The 21,734-nt window shown below is 33.8% G+C and overlaps 2 protein-coding genes across 2 annotated transcripts in view; one reads left to right on the top strand and one right to left on the bottom strand.

Moving 5' to 3' along the window:
• The window catches only part of LOC131849457 (uncharacterized), an 86,884-nt gene extending 76,137 nt beyond the window's left edge, over nt 1-10,747 (top strand). Inside the window, exons 4-7 of the mRNA XM_059199537.1 lie at nt 746-1,017; nt 6,560-6,658; nt 6,793-7,206; nt 8,891-10,747. Coding sequence (XP_059055520.1) covers nt 746-1,017; nt 6,560-6,658; nt 6,793-7,206; nt 8,891-9,337 — 1,232 coding nt within the window. The 3' untranslated portion in view covers nt 9,338-10,747. The remainder of the gene's footprint in view (nt 1-745; nt 1,018-6,559; nt 6,659-6,792; nt 7,207-8,890) is intronic.
• A 124-nt stretch (nt 10,748-10,871) lies between these two features.
• Nucleotides 10,872-21,233, bottom strand: LOC131849466 (uncharacterized). The gene is made up of 16 exons (XM_059199545.1): nt 21,047-21,233; nt 20,842-20,969; nt 20,682-20,730; nt 20,062-20,188; nt 19,840-19,917; nt 19,436-19,646; nt 19,027-19,068; nt 18,338-18,416; nt 17,700-17,805; nt 16,684-16,815; nt 14,654-14,827; nt 14,020-14,268; nt 13,863-13,938; nt 13,134-13,443; nt 11,366-11,520; nt 10,872-11,060 (listed from the first exon to the last, which is right to left on the bottom strand). The coding sequence occupies exons 1-16, from the start codon at nt 21,175-21,177 to the stop codon at nt 10,960-10,962; spliced, it is 2,148 nt and encodes a 715-aa protein (XP_059055528.1). The 5' UTR covers nt 21,178-21,233; the 3' UTR covers nt 10,872-10,959.
• Nucleotides 21,234-21,734: the final 501 nt, after the last annotated feature.

Below are 21,734 nucleotides of genomic sequence, written 5' to 3'. Positions count from 1 at the left end.
ATAATAAATATTTATATAAAAAATATACACAATAAATTGTGTTCAGTGTTGTAATCGAAATATAAATCTATCCTACACAATACGAACTTCAGATATATTTTTTATCTGTAGTTGTCACTGGCGAGACAATTTAATTATACCTATCAATTTGTTCCTTGTAACTGTAATTTTGTTATCCAATGGAATTACGTTAGGTACTTGATATGATTAATGGACTAGGAGGTATTAAACAATCTACAAATCAAATCCATCTTTTGTATTGTCAAGTGTTGTGTGATTAAATGTAGAGATAGTTGGTTATAATTTTCACAGAGTTTCTACCGATTTGTAACTCCGTACCATGTAATTTTGTATGCGAATTAATAATTTTCATTTTCTTATATTTTTCCTTTGAAGTACAATAGATATAAAACATAGATATTTGAGCGTTTTCTGTTACTGTTATTTCGTAAACGTTGTTATATTTATGGGTCTTCGTAACATTGTGCATTATTAAAATAAGAATGATATGATTATAATTTAATGGTAAACAAAAGTCAAGTCAGCTCATGACCACAACTAGTGCAACCTAATCGAAAGTCGAGAGGTAAATAGGATGTTTATTTATCATAAAATGATTGTGTTAACTATGTTAATAATGAGCAGTATACGCGAAAGTTTAAAAATAAATAATATGTATACACTGCTTATGTATAATATATAGTAGGAAGTATATATATATATATTAATAAATGTAACACCCCAGGTGAGTGCGGAGAGTGCGGCGACCTGCAGCGGTTGCGGTGCGAGCGCGACGCGCTGCTGGCCCGCGCGGCGCAGCTGGAGGCGGAGGCGGCGGCGTCCCCGCCGGCCGTCGCGCCCGCGACTCCCCTCGGACGACTCGACTCCGCACTCGAAACCCCCTCGCGGACCCCACGCGTCTCCACGCCGGACTCCAAGAAGTTCGCGGCGATTCTCCTCGAGAGCAATCCCATCGAACTTCAGAGACAACTCCTCACCTCCACCGTACAGAATCAGGTGTGTATTGTTCACGCACGTAGAGTATAGGAATGGGGAGAAACGCAAATGAGGGCAATTTACGTAAGAATTGTTAGAAAAGTCTGACTCTGCTCCGCTCGAAACCTCGTGAACACCACACGTCTGCACGCCGCACTCCAAGAAGTTCGCGGCGATTCTCCTTGAGCACAATCCCATCGAATTTCAGAGGCAGTTCCTCACCTCCACTGTACAGAATCAGTTGGATATTGTTCTCGCAGCGCATGTATTGTAGGGGGGACAGGGAGAAACGCAAATGAGAGCAAATCACATAAGTATCGTTAGAAAAATATACAGTATTTGTATAACTCATGAAAGTTATACTATGCAGTATAGTGTATATATATTGTTGGCTATTCTATAAATGATTATAGAATAGCCAATGCTCGTCCCGATGATACAATCTATCTTCATATTAAATTTCATTAAGGTCAGTTCAGCGGTTTGTATATTAGTATAGATTTTGAAGTTTGTTGTGATTTTGCTGAAGAGCTTCAGACACAAGACATCGCCATAGTAAATCTTGAGTATAATGTCTACAGATCGCATATATCTGGGTATTATTATTCTATGACAGTGGGAAGGTTATAATACTTAGGCTGATTCACGTAGACAGCGTAATAAAACGAATGCATTTATATCTCATTTCTAGTTTCGAGTATTTTGTTACGGTTTCTCTACTTTACACTTCCGATCAGGTGTTCATTCTAAGATTACAATTGCCAGTAAAAGTACTGGGATAGTTCCATAGATAGTTAATATAAATATTAGTAATGAAGATCTGATAGATGCCAGCATTTAGTATGTTCAGTTCTAATTCCAATATATTTAAAAATTATAAAAAGTGCCTAATATACATTTACTCAAATAATGTTATTAAGATTATTACCTACTTAAACAATTACTGAAGCGCATATGCCGTAAAGCTTTGAATGAATCGCTTTCCAGATTAAATTGTTAGTTGCAAATATAGCAAACAAAAAAAGAATACGATCTGTCTCACGTTCGCGTGTTCAGAACTTTGTTTTCCAATGTGTTCATTGTCTTATTTCTTATAGGTCTCAAGTAATACTTTGAGAACAATGCAATTACCACGGTTGTTTTGGACGCATTATTTTGTATTACTTATATTTAGGTTTAATACAAGTAAATATAAGATGGAGGAAACTTTATGGAGGAATAGTCCTCCATAAAGTTTATTAGCTATAGAGCTACTCAATTATATTACAAATTGATTATATATATTTATTCATTTATATTTATAATCTAATAAGATAAATAGATTTATTGGGAATATTTCACATGTGTGTATATGTACATATCAAATTGTCATCATTATATATTTACACGACGAATTACCACAATACGTAGAAAAGCAAACGGCTTACGCTAAATTACTTATACTCGAAAGATGACCCCTACCAGGTAAGCTTCAACAGAAATGAGATAAGTTTGTACATGTAGGACTGTATTTATTACGTTGAGTCATTACCCTAAAATATTACATAAGAGCAATTTACTAAATATACAGTTTTGGCCATTTTTTGTCTTCTGAGATGGTTAATTGCAGAACAAGTGAGGTAATGTAGTACGTGCGACTTGAGAGCAAATCGTTGCACTAACGAGGAGTTTGTGTCTATTGGGTTACGTAACCGCGATTTCGGCAAAATTACGCGGAACAGTAAATAAAGCTAATGGAGTGTGGCGGAGGCCAGTCAACCACCAACATTAAGCATTGTGCGATGCCTGTGCTACTAACAAGACTTGGACAACTCAATAATTATTAGCCAACGCAACGTAAGAGTTTCTTTAATTAATTTTATAAGCTAAAGAAATATAATATTTGACGAATTGTGACGATTCAATGAATAAGAAAAAAAAAACATGAAAAGCAACATTGTAAATCCCAGAAAAATATAACAATTCAATTCAATTTTATAAAAAGCAGTTATTTTCATAGTTTACAAAAAAATATTTATTGCTGTTTATTACTTTAAAATCAAGTGAATACCTAATTGCAATATATTTTTACAACGCTTTTAACAATTATTGACTTTATCGGATTAAGTTGTCTGAGATTCTATAAAACAATAATAAGTGCGTCATAAACCTTGGCCTATTCTGACTGATCATAAGTAACGATCAGTTTCCTTATGAATTAGTGTTTCTTAACTGCATGTAACATACTTAATACTCCGGAAGTCTATTTGCGCTCTCTCTGTTTAATGTAATTTAGTATAATAACGACATAACTTCAAGGTTACATTATAATAATACATATTATAATAATTATGCACATTTTACTAGTGTCTTGGGCACTTTTATTGATATATATTAAGTACTTATTGCATAAGTAATCAAGGATTTCTTTGTAACCTAATGTGTGCATTACAGACACTGTCTTATCTGTCTAAAGGTAAATTTCTAAGTTGAAATCCATCCATATACAAAGTAACTTACTGCTAATCAAAATACTGGGTTTTAAACTTGATAATTTAAATGATTTATAAAATGTGTCAGTCCCTACTAGGAAAGATTATCTTAAATTCCAACAGGAATGGGAAATAACGGAGTTCGTGCGGGTAAACATGCGGTAAATAAACAGCTAGTCATTTAGAAGTATTTCAAGTTGGTATATGACCACAGTCACGTATCAGGTTGATTGCGGAAATATGCGAGCTGTTTTCATTTTATTTTTTTGGCGTTACCTGTTCAGTGCCTACAATGGAGAATGTATTTGATTGCTACATAAATTATACGTGTTACAATAGTTTGTTGTATTGAATAACATCGATTATTTCAGCAAATGTTAATTCGAGTTTACGGAATCGAACCTTGACATACGTTCTCGAAAGGCCACGCCTAATCAAGCCGTGAACGTCTAATGTCAAGTTTGCGATTTGCACCTCCTAATTGGAGTTGTAATATTCATAGGAATTGACTACGGTCATTATACCTCTTGTACATTTGACATATGTAACTGATTTAGTTAATCGAGTTATATTTACTCAACGATCAATAATACTCGATTTGATTTGGACATAGAAATTAATACCGGTTTTAGTTTTACGGGTAAAATTTGAAATTAAAGTTCTTCATAACACTCCGCTCAGGTCAACGGTCTCTCAACACATTAAAAATGTATGTTTATGACAGTTATATTATTAGTTGGAAATTATTTAAGGAGCTGTTTTTATGTTGTTATTAAATGTTAGATTGTCATGCTTTAATGACATTTATAATATGCTATGTTAGCTAATCCCTCGGTGTTGTTCATGTGGTATTCAACTGATGTCATTCGCTGTTACTGTAGCTTTTTATGTTTCAAATCTATCGTCGTTTTGTGTTCTTAAGCTTAAAAAGATTTTTTTTTGTTTGCAACTAAAACAAAAAATAAGCTTTTATGAAATATTCGTTTACTAGGCATATAGTAACTCTTTATTGTACATACGCATGTTCGTATATTCCGTGTTTTCACTTGTACATATGTGTATATTTTTTTTATATATTTCGCATCACTATAATTTGGCCCATATTTTTACCTTAATAACTAAGTACTGGCGAATTATAAATTAAAAAAATTAACGTCTATGTTGGAAACACCGCTGACGCCTGCCTAATAACACTATTCCTTCCAGTCATGTATTTCCTCATCATGATAAAAAGTGACTCACTGTTAATGACTCAATTCCAGCTGTTAGTTACCTCCTAGTCTAGATGTATCTAATATCCTATTCCGTAGTATCGTACTACAGGTGTGAAAGGTAGAACACTGTGGTCGACGGTACGACACCGAGGCAACAACATCGACTGCGCATCACACCTGACACACTTGACATTACTTGACATTTACGATTAGATTTCGCCCAATTAACGTCTTTTAAAATCATTTATCCTATGTGTTATTCTAATGTATCAGTAATCATAAATAACTGTAAAGTTTTATTAAAATCCGTCCAGTTGTTTTTGCGTGAAAGAATAACAAACGTTCATCCGCCTATCCATATTCATAAACGTTACGTTACGCGTTTATAATATTATATTATCACAATTAACACATTCCATCATATACTTCAAAGTTATTCGCTATTTTTCATAGTTAAAAAAAAAATTATGACAATATGCTAGAAGCGAATCTAACCAGCAGTAGGTCTAGGATACAGATCACTAGAAGTTCCCAAACGGAAACCACTCTACATGACAGTATCACAGAATACATTCGCTCATAATCTTAGGACTGACCGCAAATATACTCGGAGAAAAAAAAATTACAATATGTCTCCTTGTCTATTACACGGCTTTTTAAACCGACAGAATAGTTGATTGACTATACTTACCTCAGAACGTATATAATGCGATTAACCTTTGCAGATTGCGAGCCTATTTCTTTGCGCCACTGTTCCTTCTGTTCAGTTAAATTCTGTATTCAAACGATTTAGTAAGACACATTCATTCTGTACACAAATTCTGCGTTTATCTCCCCCTTGACACAACGATTCATTAACTTGTAACTTTCAACGGTTGTATCTGATGCAATTACTTAATTGTTACCGTTATTGTTACTACATTCTAATTGCTGTACATAATTTCTCAGCCAAGGCTTATTTGTTGCCATATTTTTAATAATATAATTGGTAGTAAAGTTTTGATTATAGTAATTTATATTTATTGTCTGATAGTTTTTCTCAGCACGCTTTATACTACATTTGTTATCTGCAATGTAGACAGAGAGACAGTATTGAAAATCATTTTACATCTAACAAACATGTAGATGTCATTGCCCAAAATTTTTTTTAAATACATTGCTTGCTTCAAAATTATTACATCTTGCATTATGTTAGTAAACTATACGCTAACTATAAGCTAACTTGGATCATATGTGTGGAAGGTGATACTGGTAGTGGTACTTTAGCTCAAAGCATCCTGTGACATAAAGGTTTTGATAGCATTTGTATTTTGGCCGGTTATTATTTAAAGATCATATGCTTAATTTATCACATCTAAAATAAGTAGAATAGTTATAAAATAATAGAAAAAGTTATTTTGTAACTTGAAATACATCATGATTATTGTAATATCTTATTTCGATACGTATTATTTATAGTGATTACGTGCAATTACGAGATTTTGTAGATAATAATACACTTGCGACGTCCAAACGACCTGCCCTTGAGAGTGTACGATTTACCTACATTACATTATTGTACAGTTAACAAAAATAACTTTAATTTAAATTTAAGCTTTATAAATCTCAGAGATATCTTATAGACTATATTTATTTTTGCGATTTATACTTATTTATCTTTATAGAAACCTTAATATTATTGTTGTAATAATCCTGACATTATGTTTATAGGAATTGCATAAGAAATGTTTACTTTGCATACATACATATTTTATTATTTGATAGACTACAGCTTATTCTCATCATCCTTATGTTAGTTTTTGCACCGTTCTATTTACTTTACTCTATGTATTAATAATGCTTATCTTTCTTTTTTTATAACTTATATGCATATTGCAGGTGTTACTTGAGCGGCTAAAACGTGCGGCTGCGCATCGGTCGCTGTTACTGGAGAGACTAGAACGTTCGCAAGACATCAATGAGGACCTTAAATTCAGGGTACGTTACATGTTTATATTATTATTGTACTCAGTTACTGTGTTAATTCTCATGTAGCATTTTCTATCTCAATTCGAAGGCGTAATTCAAATTAAGTAACATATCGTTTACAATGTATATTTAAACTGTTATAGCTCGAGGAAAGAAACATAGAATTGGAAGGCGCTCGCGCACGTGTGAGGCAACTCGAGGGCAAACAGCGGAGTACGAGCGAGAGCTTCGACCGCAGCCGGGACGCGCACAGCAGCATGCGCGACATGGAGCCGCTGCACATTCCCGAGGCGAACGAGGGCGACGACTCGGAGACGTCGGCGCGGATCTCCGAGACGCCGCGACGTAGCACGCGGCCGAGCCGTATTCCACTGCACACGGCGCACAAGGGCGCGGCGCCTCGGCCGCCGGTGTCAGCGGCGACGTCGGCGCCGCCCCGACCGCCGTCGGCGCACTCGGTGCGGTCGGCTCGGTCGGCCGCGTCGGCGCGCAGCCGCAGCTCGACGTCGACGCCCAAGTCGGCGGTGCCCGTCCGCCGCTCGCCGCCCCACGACAAGGTGCGCGTCCGCTCCTTTTGGAATACATGGTTCTTTAAAGATTCCGGCTCGTAGCCGCTAACAGTGCCCGAGTGCTAAACCCACCGTGTGAGAGTGCACCCAGTGACTCGTTAACGAACCGCCGTGACCGTTCTCATGTTTAGTTGGTCGTCGGTCCGCCGCCGCCGCCCGCGTAGTACCATGCCATTATGTCGATCGTAAGTTTTTGTTTTCATCTAATTTCCGTTACGCTTCAGTTCCGCTCCTGTTGCGATAACATTGGTTTGACAGTAGTTCTGTTGTTTTTATTTAGTTCCATTGTAGATCGTATCGGTTCATAGTGTAGAAGCATGTTCTCTTTCTAATTTATATGTCCACATTGTTACTAATGATCATACAGACACAGTGATGGCCTAAAAATCGTATCTGTTCAGTACTATGTATTGGTAGCTGATAATAATTTCTACTCGAATGTTCTATAGTACATTGCGTACGACACCAGTAATACCTGATACAGCTATCTCAAGTAAATGTATTATAGATAATGTATAAAGAATATTCTGTGCATATTGTTCATAGCTGCTAATGAATAAGTAATGTGATTGTAATAATAGATTTTTATGCCTATCACAAAATACCCATACTAATATTGTACTTGTTATTTGTAAGAGTTATCGTACATGGGATTAGTGCATGGACATTTCATAACTTATAATCATGTCTCACACTCGTCTCATGCACGATGGCTTTGTTTGGCATGGGTTCTGTCTATTAATACAAATTATATTAATCCTCAACTCCATTTCAATTTCTAGAATTGTTTTACACACTCAGTGACATAAAAGAGAACATTATAAGGCCACATTGTTTTGGTAAGTGGAAAACAAAATACAATACCATTAATAAGATCACACTGACACTAGATTAATTGTCACATTAGTTAGTTAACACAATGGTGTGAAAAGTGTTTGCTCTAATTTTATTTATTTCTTATTTTATGTTTGTTATTATTTTTGTATTTTGACATAGTGGCATAATGGCAATTAAATTGGCTAAACACAAAACAATATTTAAAACTCCCACATGGCTATCTATGCGCACTGTTGGAAAATCAGACCCACCTGTAGGTCCTAACAATGGTTGATGCACTTACACAATCCTTAATCACATACGGAAATATATCTCTTTATTAATAAATCTTTTAAAAATAAAATTATAAGCTAATTGAAAAGTAGTACTTTGAATTAAATTGAATTTGCTTTTTTAATACTGCTAATGGATATACATTTCTGCTTTAACTTAACAAGAATTTGATAGCATAATTTATTATTCAAATGTTATATATTGAATGCAGATTTTTTAAACTTAAGTACTGAAAAAATTGTATTTACTTATATCTGCAGCTTACATTTCCCTAATAGTCGCTTAAAGTAGACAAATTTGTGTATTATGAACAACACTCAATAAATATAGTTTCTGTTCGATATATACAATGCTAAGTGGGTTCCAGTGCACTAGTATTTATTTATCGAGTGTTTAAGTCTGGTGCTACGCCATATGCCATCAACATGTCTTCCGGAGAACGACTCCATATTCACAGTTGCAGAGATAGTTCATATATAAAAAGTGACATGTTGATCACATGTGAATCAATCAGCGTAGCGGCGGACTAGAGCTACGTAATGATTGTTGGGAATTTTGGCAGAAATCTGGCCAGGTGGATGCGGAGGTGCAGTGCGGTGATCTAGCTGGTGATCCCGGCAGTGATCTCCGCGGTGACCCCCGCAGTGACCCCCGAGCGCCCCTCGTGGCGGAATACCTGGCTCGCACGGAACGTCTGGCCCCGTTGTTCTCGCGACTACACACGCACGCTATACGCTCTCGTCCGCTGCCTGCCGACCTACTTCTGGATTACCGGCTCGCATACGAGACGCCCCAGAACTTAGCTCTAGAGCTCACCAAGTCGATACTCTACGAGAACGCGAATTCGATCGACAAAACGTTGAAATCGATCAACTCGCACGGCGAAGATTCGTTATGGAACGGTAAACCGCAGCAATATTTTGAGAGCATGAATTATGGCGAGCAGATACCGTCAGCGGATAACGATACAGCTATCAAAGAATATGATAGCGACTCGCTGGCTCCTTAATGTGGTTTTCTCTCACTATGGTCTTTAACCTGCATTAGAAATGAAAGGATGTTTGAGAACAAACATTTATGCTATAATATATTATTTTATTGCCGAGTCAATTGAACATCTTTTTATTATACACTCACGACCATTACGCTTAGAGACAAGCGCTCTATAGGAAGGTGTTTTCAAATTGAATCTTTTTATTTCTATTGCAGTAAATGACTGTACTTATTATAGGTGGGGTTGCTCGACGCATTCTCATGTGTACGATATATAGCATTAGTTCCACTGATAAAAACCATTCCATGTATTTTAAAAGCACTCCGAATGTATCGAGTGATCTGTGATAGATTATAAAGCAAAATGCTCTTTTATAGTTAATATTCTATCGACTTCTTACAATTATCTTGTGTTTGTTGAATACACTGGATTTCCAGGTTAAAACCATGAAGTTTCGAGTAAATATTTATTGACCATATTATTATTATTATTATTCTTAAACAATGTATTATTTGAATAAACTTTCATGTGTAAATTATGTTTACATTAAATTAAATACAATTGAATAAGTGTCAAATATTACATACCTAATGAATTTATTAGTTATTTTATTATATGTGAATTTCTATAATGTTGAGAAAATGCTTATTATAATAAGAAGTGAGATGGTGTTGGACGAGTAACGGTAGCTATTTAACCTAATTATTGTCATTCCTAAGCCTATAAGGACAGACTGTAACAAATTTATTAATTGTGTGAGAGCTTGGAACGACTGTAGTAAGGCTGTGAAACACTCAAGTGTGCTTTGATTTGAAGGAGTATAATAGCTTAGAGTTAGTTAGCTTAAACAATTGGTTCACACGGCAAACCTATAGGTGTGATGAATTTAATTTATACGATATACTATTGTTGAACTTTGCCCAAGTGTCCAGTACTGAACGTCCATCGCATACTGCCGGTGTTAATGAAATTTATCAATCATTAGTTGATTTTTAGTAGCGTCGCATTTGTCGTGCGATATAGCTCGCTAACAAATAGTAGGAGACTGATTTTGTATAAAAAAATATAGTGATATGCTTATACCAAGGGAGACGAACTCCGTTTAAAACTCCTAAATGATTTTTGTTCTATTTTATAAGCTTCGTAAAATGTAAAAAGATATTGCCTAAGAATAAGTAATTGTTAGATTTATTATTAATATTCCAATTCTATAATGTATATGACTATTTTGTATAAATTAAGAACAATTAAATAATTAAGTCAACTATTTACTGTACAGCTTTATCTGCGTTTATTGTAAATTATTAAGCCACTACCTTCCTAAAATTAAGATACTCATAAAATTATCTAGTTGACTTGAATCTAGTTGATGACATATGTAAATTGTACAGAAATCATATCATTATATACAAATTACGAAATAAATTGATCATATCAATTTGTTAGTTTCATTTATTTATAAATAATACTAGCGACTTGTAAACAACATAGTTTAATTCTTTGAAATCACAACAAAATTACGTAGAAAAAATATATTAAATGTCAACAATGCATACAATTAAAGAACAAGCAAACGTGTAATTATCAAAAATAAAGATAAATTTGTAACGAAGTAATTATTATGAAGTACAAGCAATTTACTGCTGTAATTTATCAAATTTTGGACCCAAGAATATATCGGTTACTTCCAACGTTTCAGGATCTTTACTAACGCAAATAAATCCGTGCTGTTTTAGTTCTGTGAAAGAAATTAATAATATTATGGTATGTATGGAATTACTAAATATTTTCATAAATACTAGATACCAACTATATTTTTGTAACTACTCGCACATATTGTAGAGTATAATAAGGTAAAAAATTAATTGATATACTTCAGGCGACTAGGCATAGAAAGCATAATCCAAGTAATATGACGTAGTAATAGGACGGAGGTACATCAGCTGTTTGGCAAACTAGGATCGTAATCCAACCATCACAGTAATTTGTGGTTAAGACGATATATTAAATTAAAATAAAAATGATAATATTAAAGTAACTTACTTAGGATAGAAGTGAAGCAACGGGCAGCAATGATACACGTGTAACCGGCCAACACCGGGCCCTTCGAGATGAGGTAACGAACTGTTAATGGCCTCTGGTCCAACTTTTTATAGTTCAGAATCTTAACCATTGTACCTCTTGTACCCCATTGGTCACTGAAAAAAATGTCACACACTATAACTGTTCACCTGTGGATTTAAAACCGTATTCCACTGTATAGACTAGTAATTTATAGTCAAAACGCAGTGAATGCGAGTATATATTCGTATAAAAAACTTTAGTTACGGCCTAACTCATAGAAACAAGATGGCGGCCTGTGAACAGTGACTCTGACATAAAAAATTGCATTATACGAGCAACCCGCGAATGGAACTGGGGTCAGCCACATCAATTCCACTGGAATATAAAATAATGAGCAGACTAGCTTGCACACCCGGCTCCTCTTTATGCACCCCCGATGCTTTTAAAAACAACTTAAACTGCGTTTTCCATCGTTGCCACGCGTCAGCCCTGCTGACGGGGCTGCCATCCAGACACAATTCTGACGGAGGCCTCGCATGCTCCATTTTTTTTTGTTTACTATACTTGCTTTATAAATAACTTTCAAAATTCACTATACACAGCGAATATAAACTGTAATATACTATTTATTATTAAATTAACACACCGCTGTCACCATGTTGTGTAAAGTAAACGAGAGGTCAAGATGGCAACTGCTTTAATTGTATAACTATTGTACTACCGTCGACATAGTAATAAGTATACTACCCACAACAATTATTATGTATGCAAAATATCACTATATTACTGTATCAAGAAGTAAGATATCGTGCATTAATCATATTACCCTAATGACTATATCTTACCATTCAGACTTAAATGGGGGCGTGTGATGATTTATATATAGGTATGATACTTATATATAAATCACTTTACTATCTAAATCATACATATCAGTGTCACACGGATGTCTGTGATTTTAATTAACTAATCAATTTACGCACTTTCTATATATTTTTACAGTACCCTACATGACTACCTAATTTGGAAATTTGATAAATAGTCGATGATATAATTTACCTCGATACATCGTATATATGTATATAAAACTTGGTATAAACGCTGCTTTCCACGTGGTATGTATATAGAGTAATATTTGGAACTACCCGATGAACAAATAAATATATTTTATAGAAACGTAAAGAAAAATACAAGGCAAAAGCGCTTTCAGACAGTACCTACGAGATCACTATGAAAACATGTAATCGTTGTATAGAAGTGCAAAATAGAGATAAAGTTCTGTATACATCACTCATTTTCCAATATCACTTCTTTCAGATTAGGGTACATAGTTCTTGAAGTACAGTTTGTATTTATAAACACTACATTACTACTATACTACTTATATAGTCATATGAGCTCTCTAAACATTTTTTATATACTCGTTAATCCACTAACACAACTGACCGTAAACCCCGTCAATATATACTGGCACTAGTAAAGATTTAGTTGAAATATTCCTATATTTACTGCATTGGGGGAGAAAGGGGACTGTTAGAAATGCAGACTAATGCTCCAATTGACCCTTATCAGGTTAACCTTCAGGTGGTCTCCCAAAAAAAACATTTTACCACAATGGGGAACGGGCCTGTCCTCATCCTCGTATCATATTTCATAGTTGCCTCGCCAGCATATATCGTTACCACAGGCGGCTGAATGACATAAAAAAATTACTTCACTGTAATTCATATCAAAGTAGAAATCTTACTGTATAAACCGTTTGGAGTCTGTAGTACGGTCGGAATCTCCTAAAGAGACCTTCGTTCTGTCTAGACTACCCAGTGGCGTTTCTGATGTATCGCTTCCGTCTTTTTTTGTAGACTTCTCTATAGATTTAACAATCTCTTGTTGAGTATGTTCTACAACTCTTGTAGCTGAAACATCTGCTAGTCCAGCTTCTTCCAACATTGTCAACAGATTTTTATCAATATTATCCGGCTCATCTGGTGCTGCCATTAGACTTCTCTCCATATTATCAAACGGTACTTCTGGTACGTTTTCCTTATCAATATCCGATACTAGAAAAGGGATAAAGAATTGATCTTGACTCTGTACAAATTGCAAGTAGCTAATGTAAGAGCACGATATGTGGATGTAATAATCAATTATTTTAGGATAGGTGGCTGAAATATCTTGTGTCGTAAACACACAAAATATTTTACAATGTTTGAAAATATTACATTGAAAAGAAATCCTCAGTAACAAATATTACAAAATAAGGAGAATTATCTTCTTACTTTGGTCTTTAGTCTTTCGATGGCATGCCTCCGAATATACCCTCTAATTTCACTGTCTTAAACCGTGTGTGTCCAAGTATCTAAGATATCTCCCTCCAAAGCCGAACTAATTTTAATAATTCTTTACAGTAACTAGGACTTATTCTTGATTTTCCATTAACCTGGTTTGATAATTGCTGGAATACCTGTTGAATATTTACCGGTTATAAGTGGTACGCCACGAGATCCCTGATGTTCCCGAAATGTTATATATCCAAAAGAGCGTTGCCTCTTCGCCTGTAAAAGAAAAAATATGTTGTATATACAAAAACAAATAGCATATCCAACTGATTACTGAAATAATTTTAATGTACTTACAGGTTTTTGTTGGTCGCTTTTACGCTTGAAACTTTGAGGGGAGTACAACTTTTGTGTAGGCATGTTGGATACATCAATCTGTTGTATATCCTGAAACTCAGTGAGTAAGTTATTCTCTTTGGAGACTTCTAGTTCTGTTGCTATTTCTGTGACTATTGGTTGTCTCTCTGGATTTATTGGTACCTCTTCCTCGATTGGTCGCAGGTTAGACCCTGTTCGAGATCTAAGACCCTGATGTGCAACGGCTTCCTAAAAATAATAATAACTCAGTACTAAAAAGTCCGTGGTAACAAACCAAAGAGCTTTGCTATATACTGTGTTTATTGAACTGTGCCACCCTGTTTATACTAATTAAATAAATATAATATGGTATGTATCTTGTTATCTTGCAGTAAAATTTCAATTTATTGAGCAAGCTGTATTTTATGCTTATTTTTAACTAATTGCAAAATTCTCATTTCTGCTGGTTTTTCGAGTACACTTTATGTGATATCGGTGCTAATTCTAAGGAGATTTTAATCATTCCTTTCTGATCATATCGTTAACTGAAGTATTCCTCCTATACCTACTTCATTTAGGCAATCAACTAAGGTCACGAAAACTGTAGTAAAACAATAGGAAAATAGTAAATTACCTCCATTTCTTTTTCAGGAAAAGTTGGGTTAGGAAATGCTAAGTTCCGTTGATACAGACGCGTTAATGCAAGTGCAATATTCGAGTTCGAGAGTATCTTCGATCCCGTGTGGCATGGACGTCGAAAGTACACGTTCGCGGGTAGTCTTACATCCATTATATCGTCTGAACTATTCTGAAAGTTTTGGGCGGTACTTTATTTTCACAATCGGCTCTGTACCATGTGCTTTTACAAAACAGTTTAAAAAAATATGAAGTTTTACAGCTATGTTGGTGTCGTTGCTTAATTAATAATCTGTAGTGTATAAATACATCGGTCATTATATTTTGGAGATAATTTCAAATATTCTCTTACATCATATTCTTTTTCTTTAGGATCGTAGGTTAATAAAAAAAATACAATGTTTTAAACTGGTAATTTAAAGTAAGGGCAAATATAAACCTAATAACAAAAAATTGTAGGAATCAAATAATATCTGCGTGCTTTTTCTATCAAATTCTACCTTTATTCAACCGAAAAAAAACGTTCATCTTAAATTAAACGAAGCCTCTGCTTAGTTCCCTAGATTACAATAAAAAAAACATAGTTGGAATATAGTAGGTAGGTAACATTATTAGTAATATTGGGTAGATAAATAGATAACATCATAGAGCTCTACATTTCTACTTGTTTTCAGAGTTATTTCCAAAGTAATTTCGATATTAAAGTGTATTTTTGTATTATCGAGATTATTTGAGTAGTATATCTTATCAACATTATGTCTATGTTTGTTGCTGACATACATTACAATGGATAAAAAATAAAAATGTGGTTTCATATTTCGAATTTATGGTTCAAAATGAAAAAACAAAATACAGCATTCAAATTTCACGGTAATTATATGTTACATGTTATTTATATGTTACACCAATACCTACCTTACTGCTATATTTTTTAAACATTTTAAAACTCAGAAGGTCCATTTTAATAATTCACTTAATAATGTAATTGGATAGAAATGACAAACGACTTACTTCCCGCACCATACAGTATGGTATCCCATATCTATTGACATGAACAGCATCATGGGTGTAGCAGATTACACTGTGTTGGCCGCGATACTTCTCTTACATTACTAAGTCCAATTACACTATTAAGTGAATTATTAAATTGCTGTTTATTCATTCATAATTCTTAGGATTTATCGATTGATTGATGATTTATATTTCGCCCTCAAAAAAGTGACAAATAGACTTCATAACTGAGTAGGTATCTAACTAGTTCCTTAAGAGTGGCAGTGCTATAGGTAGCAGCACATAGTAATAGTAAATCCATGGTGTTTTTCATGTATACAGTGGACGGTTGAGCCGTCGCCTTCTGTGCAAATACATTTACAATAAAAATTATATTTTACCGTCGTAACTTTATCTCATATCCGGTAAATAATACATATAAATTCTGAGAATTATTTAAAATATGTATTATCTAGATATTTCAATAATTAAATCATGCGATGATAAAAACACAAACAAAAATCGTTTACTCAATAAATAAAGATTGCCTTGAATGTATTTTGCTATAAATCCGTCTTATGTACCTATTTATCTACGTGTGACAGTTATATCTGTGGTTTTCACTTATAGCTCTAGCCTATGATTACCACTTAAGATGGGCCCGTCAGCTTGTTTGCCATTCAAAATACATAAAAAATCATACCTACATGATTAGCGTAAAAACGTAACCAAAAAACTGTTTTATTTTTCGTTTATAATATAATTAGTTTATAATGTTAACCTATATTTTATCTGTACAAAACTTAATCACAATAATTGGCTATATCTAGTCACCAAAATACTATTATTTTCTATATGTGCTAGTCTGTAAGGTATATATAATATGGGATATACCTATGTATATTGTTATACATATAAATAATATTAAGTTGCCTGAATTAAAATATAATTAAAATAATATATAAATTAGGAATATAAATAAATTAAAGCAAGTACACAAATGATTTATATTTTTTTACGAATAATAGAGATAGATACTTCGCATCGCAACTCCAAGTGTGCATTGCCTATCCTCGCATGTAGGATGTCACCGCTTATTTTAATTTTCTTGTCGATTATTAGTCTTCTCATACGTCGACGTTTCGCTGGAGGGCCGCCATCTTCCAGTTCCTATTGTAAGAAAAGGAAAATAATATAATACTTTTTTTGTAGAATTCGTTATATTTCATTTAATATATAAAATTCTTGTGTCACAGATTTCGTGTTCATATCTACTCGTCCGAAATGACTTGTCCTATTTTAATGAAATTTTATATGTATATTCAGTAGGTCTGAGAATAGGTTTATAACTAATTTGTTTACCCCAAGTGTGAAGGCAGGCTCACCCCAAAACCTTTTTTTTTTTCGTTTTTCCAGAAATAATATATTTTTATTTTTTTATTATGTGGCATTAAAAAATACATAGAGCCTTAAATTTTCACCCTTCTACTATACCGTAACCCCTATTTTTTAATACAGACCTTAATGTATATGCCAAAACAATGTTTACCGTCCGTCAACATTACAACTATCCCTGAATAACATATTACTAGAAACATTCGGAAACCCTACCAATACTTCGATAATGTAAACCAAGGTATAAAATATATATCTATAAAATACTTGTATCTATACATATCCTCCGCTCGTGCAACTGTATGTTTACGACGATCTTAAAATCTACTCAATGGATTCTCATCTACAAAAATAGTAATTTCGAAGTAGATTTTGAATCAATTAATTTAAAAACCTAAGTTAGGGCATCGGTTATTATTTTGGGATCTAAGGATTCGGCTACCAGACGTAATGATCTTATATTAATTTCATCACGATTAAAAATTGTATTTTTTTGTCGATCAGAGTATACTTTTTTACGTTAATGATAATTTTGTAAAATAATATGAATCTTTCAAAGACAGTTCTTAGTTAATGCAATTGTGCAATATTCTAATTTAATTTACATCTCTAATCAATTCAAATAATCGTTACATACAAGTATAATAATATTTACTTACTTCTAATTCAATTTCAGCTTCGTCGTCCGTGGCAGTTTCTTTTGCTGCGTTTTCTTTTGCTTGTGCCCTTTGTAGATGTACAGTATCTTGTGGAACTTCCAGTTGTCTAGAAATAAATGTGGAATAATAATAAAATTCATACACAGACAGGAAGAAGATTGTCGGTAATGACGAATAGTGACTATACCATATATTGCTTACTAGCAATACTGTACCTGTACCCATTGGAGGTGGACTTAAAAGTCCACCTCCAATGGGTTCCCCCGAATACCTAAATTCGAATCGGCCATAATATGATCCGTGACAATCGTCATTCTATCATCCTATACTGGTGACAGCCAGTCATACATCACACATAATAAATATTTTTATACATATAAATAAAAATAAATAGCTTACTGCTATGAAATTTTAATACGTTATTAGATCTCTACCAGTATCTTAAGTATATAAATATACATGATGACCCACTATGGAGTGCGGGTGTTGCGGTAACATAATACGATGAGCACATTTGATACCAAGTCGATATACTTGTTCATATTTATAGTTAACAAATGTTAACTACACATACCATTACTATAAAAACGCGTAACTATTACAATAAAAACACATGTTTAAGAATTACATAAACTGACTTATCTGGTTGTGGTTCAGGAACGTGTATATCAGGAATTGGGACTTCAGGGATCAGGATATCGGGAATTTCTGGGATATCTGTATAAACATTATATATTTATTATTGCAATCTAAATATATAAATGTGTATAACTGTCGTTAATGGTCTACCATTATCTACCTGCAAAACCAATTGATACGTAGTGGTGACGAAATATACCTACTACATTTATAAAGTGTCAGTAAACAGTTATATAAAATTTAGGTTACGTTTTAAAAATGCTATTAGGTATATATCGTTCTGGCAAAAAAAAGGGCGAGTGCATTGTGCACTTGTAGCGCACTAAGCACTTGGCCTCGTTATGTCGTTTATTCCGCCTTATTTTTTTCCGTTTACCCACGGGAAGTTCTCCCGTGAAACAGTTAGGTTAGCCTTGCCTAATAAATACGACTATAATCTGAGGACTCTAGGTACTGATAGGGGATCGAACCAAAACTCATGCCGTCTTTCGGTCCCTGTAGCATTGGGTAAGAGATTCGATTGAAGGGGATAAAATTCGATATAAAAATAATCGATTATATTTTAAACATCGAATATTGCAGAATTTCATGTTACCTAACATGTCCTCGTTGGTGCATTGATTAAAGCACTAACTATTCGTAAAATATTTAGATGTGTTAAAGAATTTTTAAATATATGTATACCTACCTTTTTCAAATAATTCTGCAGGTAAAATATCATGTCCAGTTGCTGTAAAGAAAATATATCATTAAAATTACATTTTCACATCCATGTATCTACCTATGATAAATTATTACGATTTAATTAGGATATTCTCACTGTAATAAAGAAATAAGTTTACTGTTCATGCTCTACACAATCCATCTTATTATTATAAATACGAAAATGTCGGTCTGTATGGTTGTTACCTTCTCCTTTTCATCTTTTTATACATTATTGTATATGTATATTATAACTGTATTTATAGTTTCATTCATTCATTCAGGTCCTTAGTCGATCCAATCATATACAAAAATCATACACTTTTGAACATACTGAGGTCATGAACCGATATCATTAATTCATTAGTCGATCCAATCATATAAAAAAATCATACACTTTGCGAACATAGTGAGGTCGTGGTCCGATATCATCTCCATCTGCGGGTCGCGCGAGGGCCGGCTGTTGTCGGGTGCGAGGGAGACGTCGAGTGGGCGCGGCTCCAGCGTACTGAGCTGTGCGACCGACGCATCATTTTGCAGCATCACTTCTACGCTGCGCTCCGCAAACAGAAGCGTCAGCTCAGGATTCTCTTCTCCAAAACCGTCCTTCCAATAACAAATAACATTACACACACAACCACGTTGTAGAATCACCTTCCAGCAATCATTTCCCAACCGATGCGACATTGAAACCTTTAAGCAGGCGCAATTCAAGTTCAAGGAGTGTTAAAATATAATAATAGAAATATAGGGTACCTATTAATTAATTAATTAAACCATTATATAATTAAACACTTACATTAGGTGGCAGGACCTCTGGAATAGCAGTTTCTTTTAGAGTTATATCTTGAATATTTACCACCACATTCCCACTGCTCTGTAATATAATACAATTAGTAACAATACAGTAATGATATAATAAAATACCCATATTTTATCTAAAGAAATGTATTTATTAAATATTTTGTTTATAAACAAAAATATTAGTCAGTAAATTTTACAAATAGACAAAACTATTTACTTGGATCAATTCGGCAATCCTTTGTTCATTTTCAGGCTCATCTGGAACTTCTGTTGTTGGCGGTTGAAGTGATGGTAGTATTTGCAATCGTGGAGTGACTCCCAAATCCAAAACATGTACATTCCATCTAACAGCATTATAATTTCAATTTAACATATTTAAAATTGCTATAACTTTTGAATGAATATATTGAAAATGAACAGTATCACATTTATTATTTTCCCAAAATAAAAAAAAATATAAAAGCATTAAGTATAAGGATAGTCATATGGCATATGGTTCTCTCTGTCTATGCCATAGGGAATCTTACATTATGAAAGATAGAAATAGTAGATTAAGAAATGTTACAACAGTAATTTTAAGCACTTACAAAGTGACATACTTTTATGTTAAATATGTTGTGTACCAAATAATATTTACCAAAAACTTTTCATTAACAAACCCCTTAGATCATGAATTGTCAATTTAACCCAGTTATATAAGGAATTACTACTTGTTGTACTTTACATACTCAAACAGGTATATTCAGATAAGTACATAAATTATGGTCCTAATATGAAAAGTTTTAGAGGATTTGTTTTGGAATAATAAAAATAAGTAAGTGAATAAGTCTTACTAACTTTTTGTTAATATTTTTAATAACATTAGCGTTGATCATGCATAGGTCGCCTGAAATACAAAATTACATTAACAATATTAAACTATCCATTAATATTGTTCTATTATTAGTTTACAATTTAATGATACTATACTAAACTATTACTAAATATGTGTTGTTACCTAAGAAAACAGAAACTTTTCTTTGATAGAGTCTCACTAAACCTCGCATTAATTGTGAACTGAGTCTAAGTGAAAACCTGTTGACTGGGCGACCGGACTCATTTGTCATAACTTCTAACAAATCGTCACTGAAATGTATCGAAAATGTTAATATATAACAAAGCTAACTATACTAATAAATAAATATTGCAGTTCTAGACACTACCATATTTTCCGAATATCTTGAGACCACAATTGCTTTTGTGTTATTGTTGCAAACCGTAATGGCCACGAATCTGCTACCCAGCATAGATAAAATCTACCTCCCCTTTTCAACGAATCAACTGGATAAAACATTATTTATTAATTTGTGTATAACTGAAAAATTAAATATTTTATTTCCAAAATGTAGAGTCAATACAATACGAATACAAAATGACGGGTATTTTCCCGCCAAAATTATTTAGTCTATGAATGTCTATGGTATGTGTCAATGTAGCCAGTGTTACCAAATTAACGCTTTAATTGCACAGAGCAAAGAATCACTACGCAGTTTGAATTCAAATTATTGAACTTCCAAAACGAAGTTATCCTGAACCGTTTGGTTGAACAATCTATTCCTCGTGAAAATTTAAATTATTAGTTCTGAAGAGGCAAGCATAGTAATGCTAATTAATTTGAGACGGCCGGCGCCGCCGCGGCCCAGTCGCGGCGCGGCTCAGTGTCGCTTCGGTACGAAATACGAACCTTCCGTTTGGTACCGAAAATGTGTGACAGGGTAACAAAATTTTGGCTCTAATGAAAAAGTAGCTCATTGAATTTCCTAACTAAAAATTTAGTACAATACACTAAAAATGTTATACAACAATAGTACGTTTTTGTACATTATAGTTTTTATGAAAATTATCATGTCT

Source organism: Achroia grisella, unplaced genomic scaffold (assembly GCF_030625045.1).
Source record: "Achroia grisella isolate CSIRO2021 unplaced genomic scaffold, CSIRO_AGI_Agris_v1 utg642, whole genome shotgun sequence".
Classification (NCBI taxonomy): domain Eukaryota; kingdom Metazoa; phylum Arthropoda; class Insecta; order Lepidoptera; family Pyralidae; genus Achroia; species Achroia grisella.
Note: the sequence above shows the minus strand (reverse complement) of the source record. Positions and strands in the feature narration are given on the sequence as shown.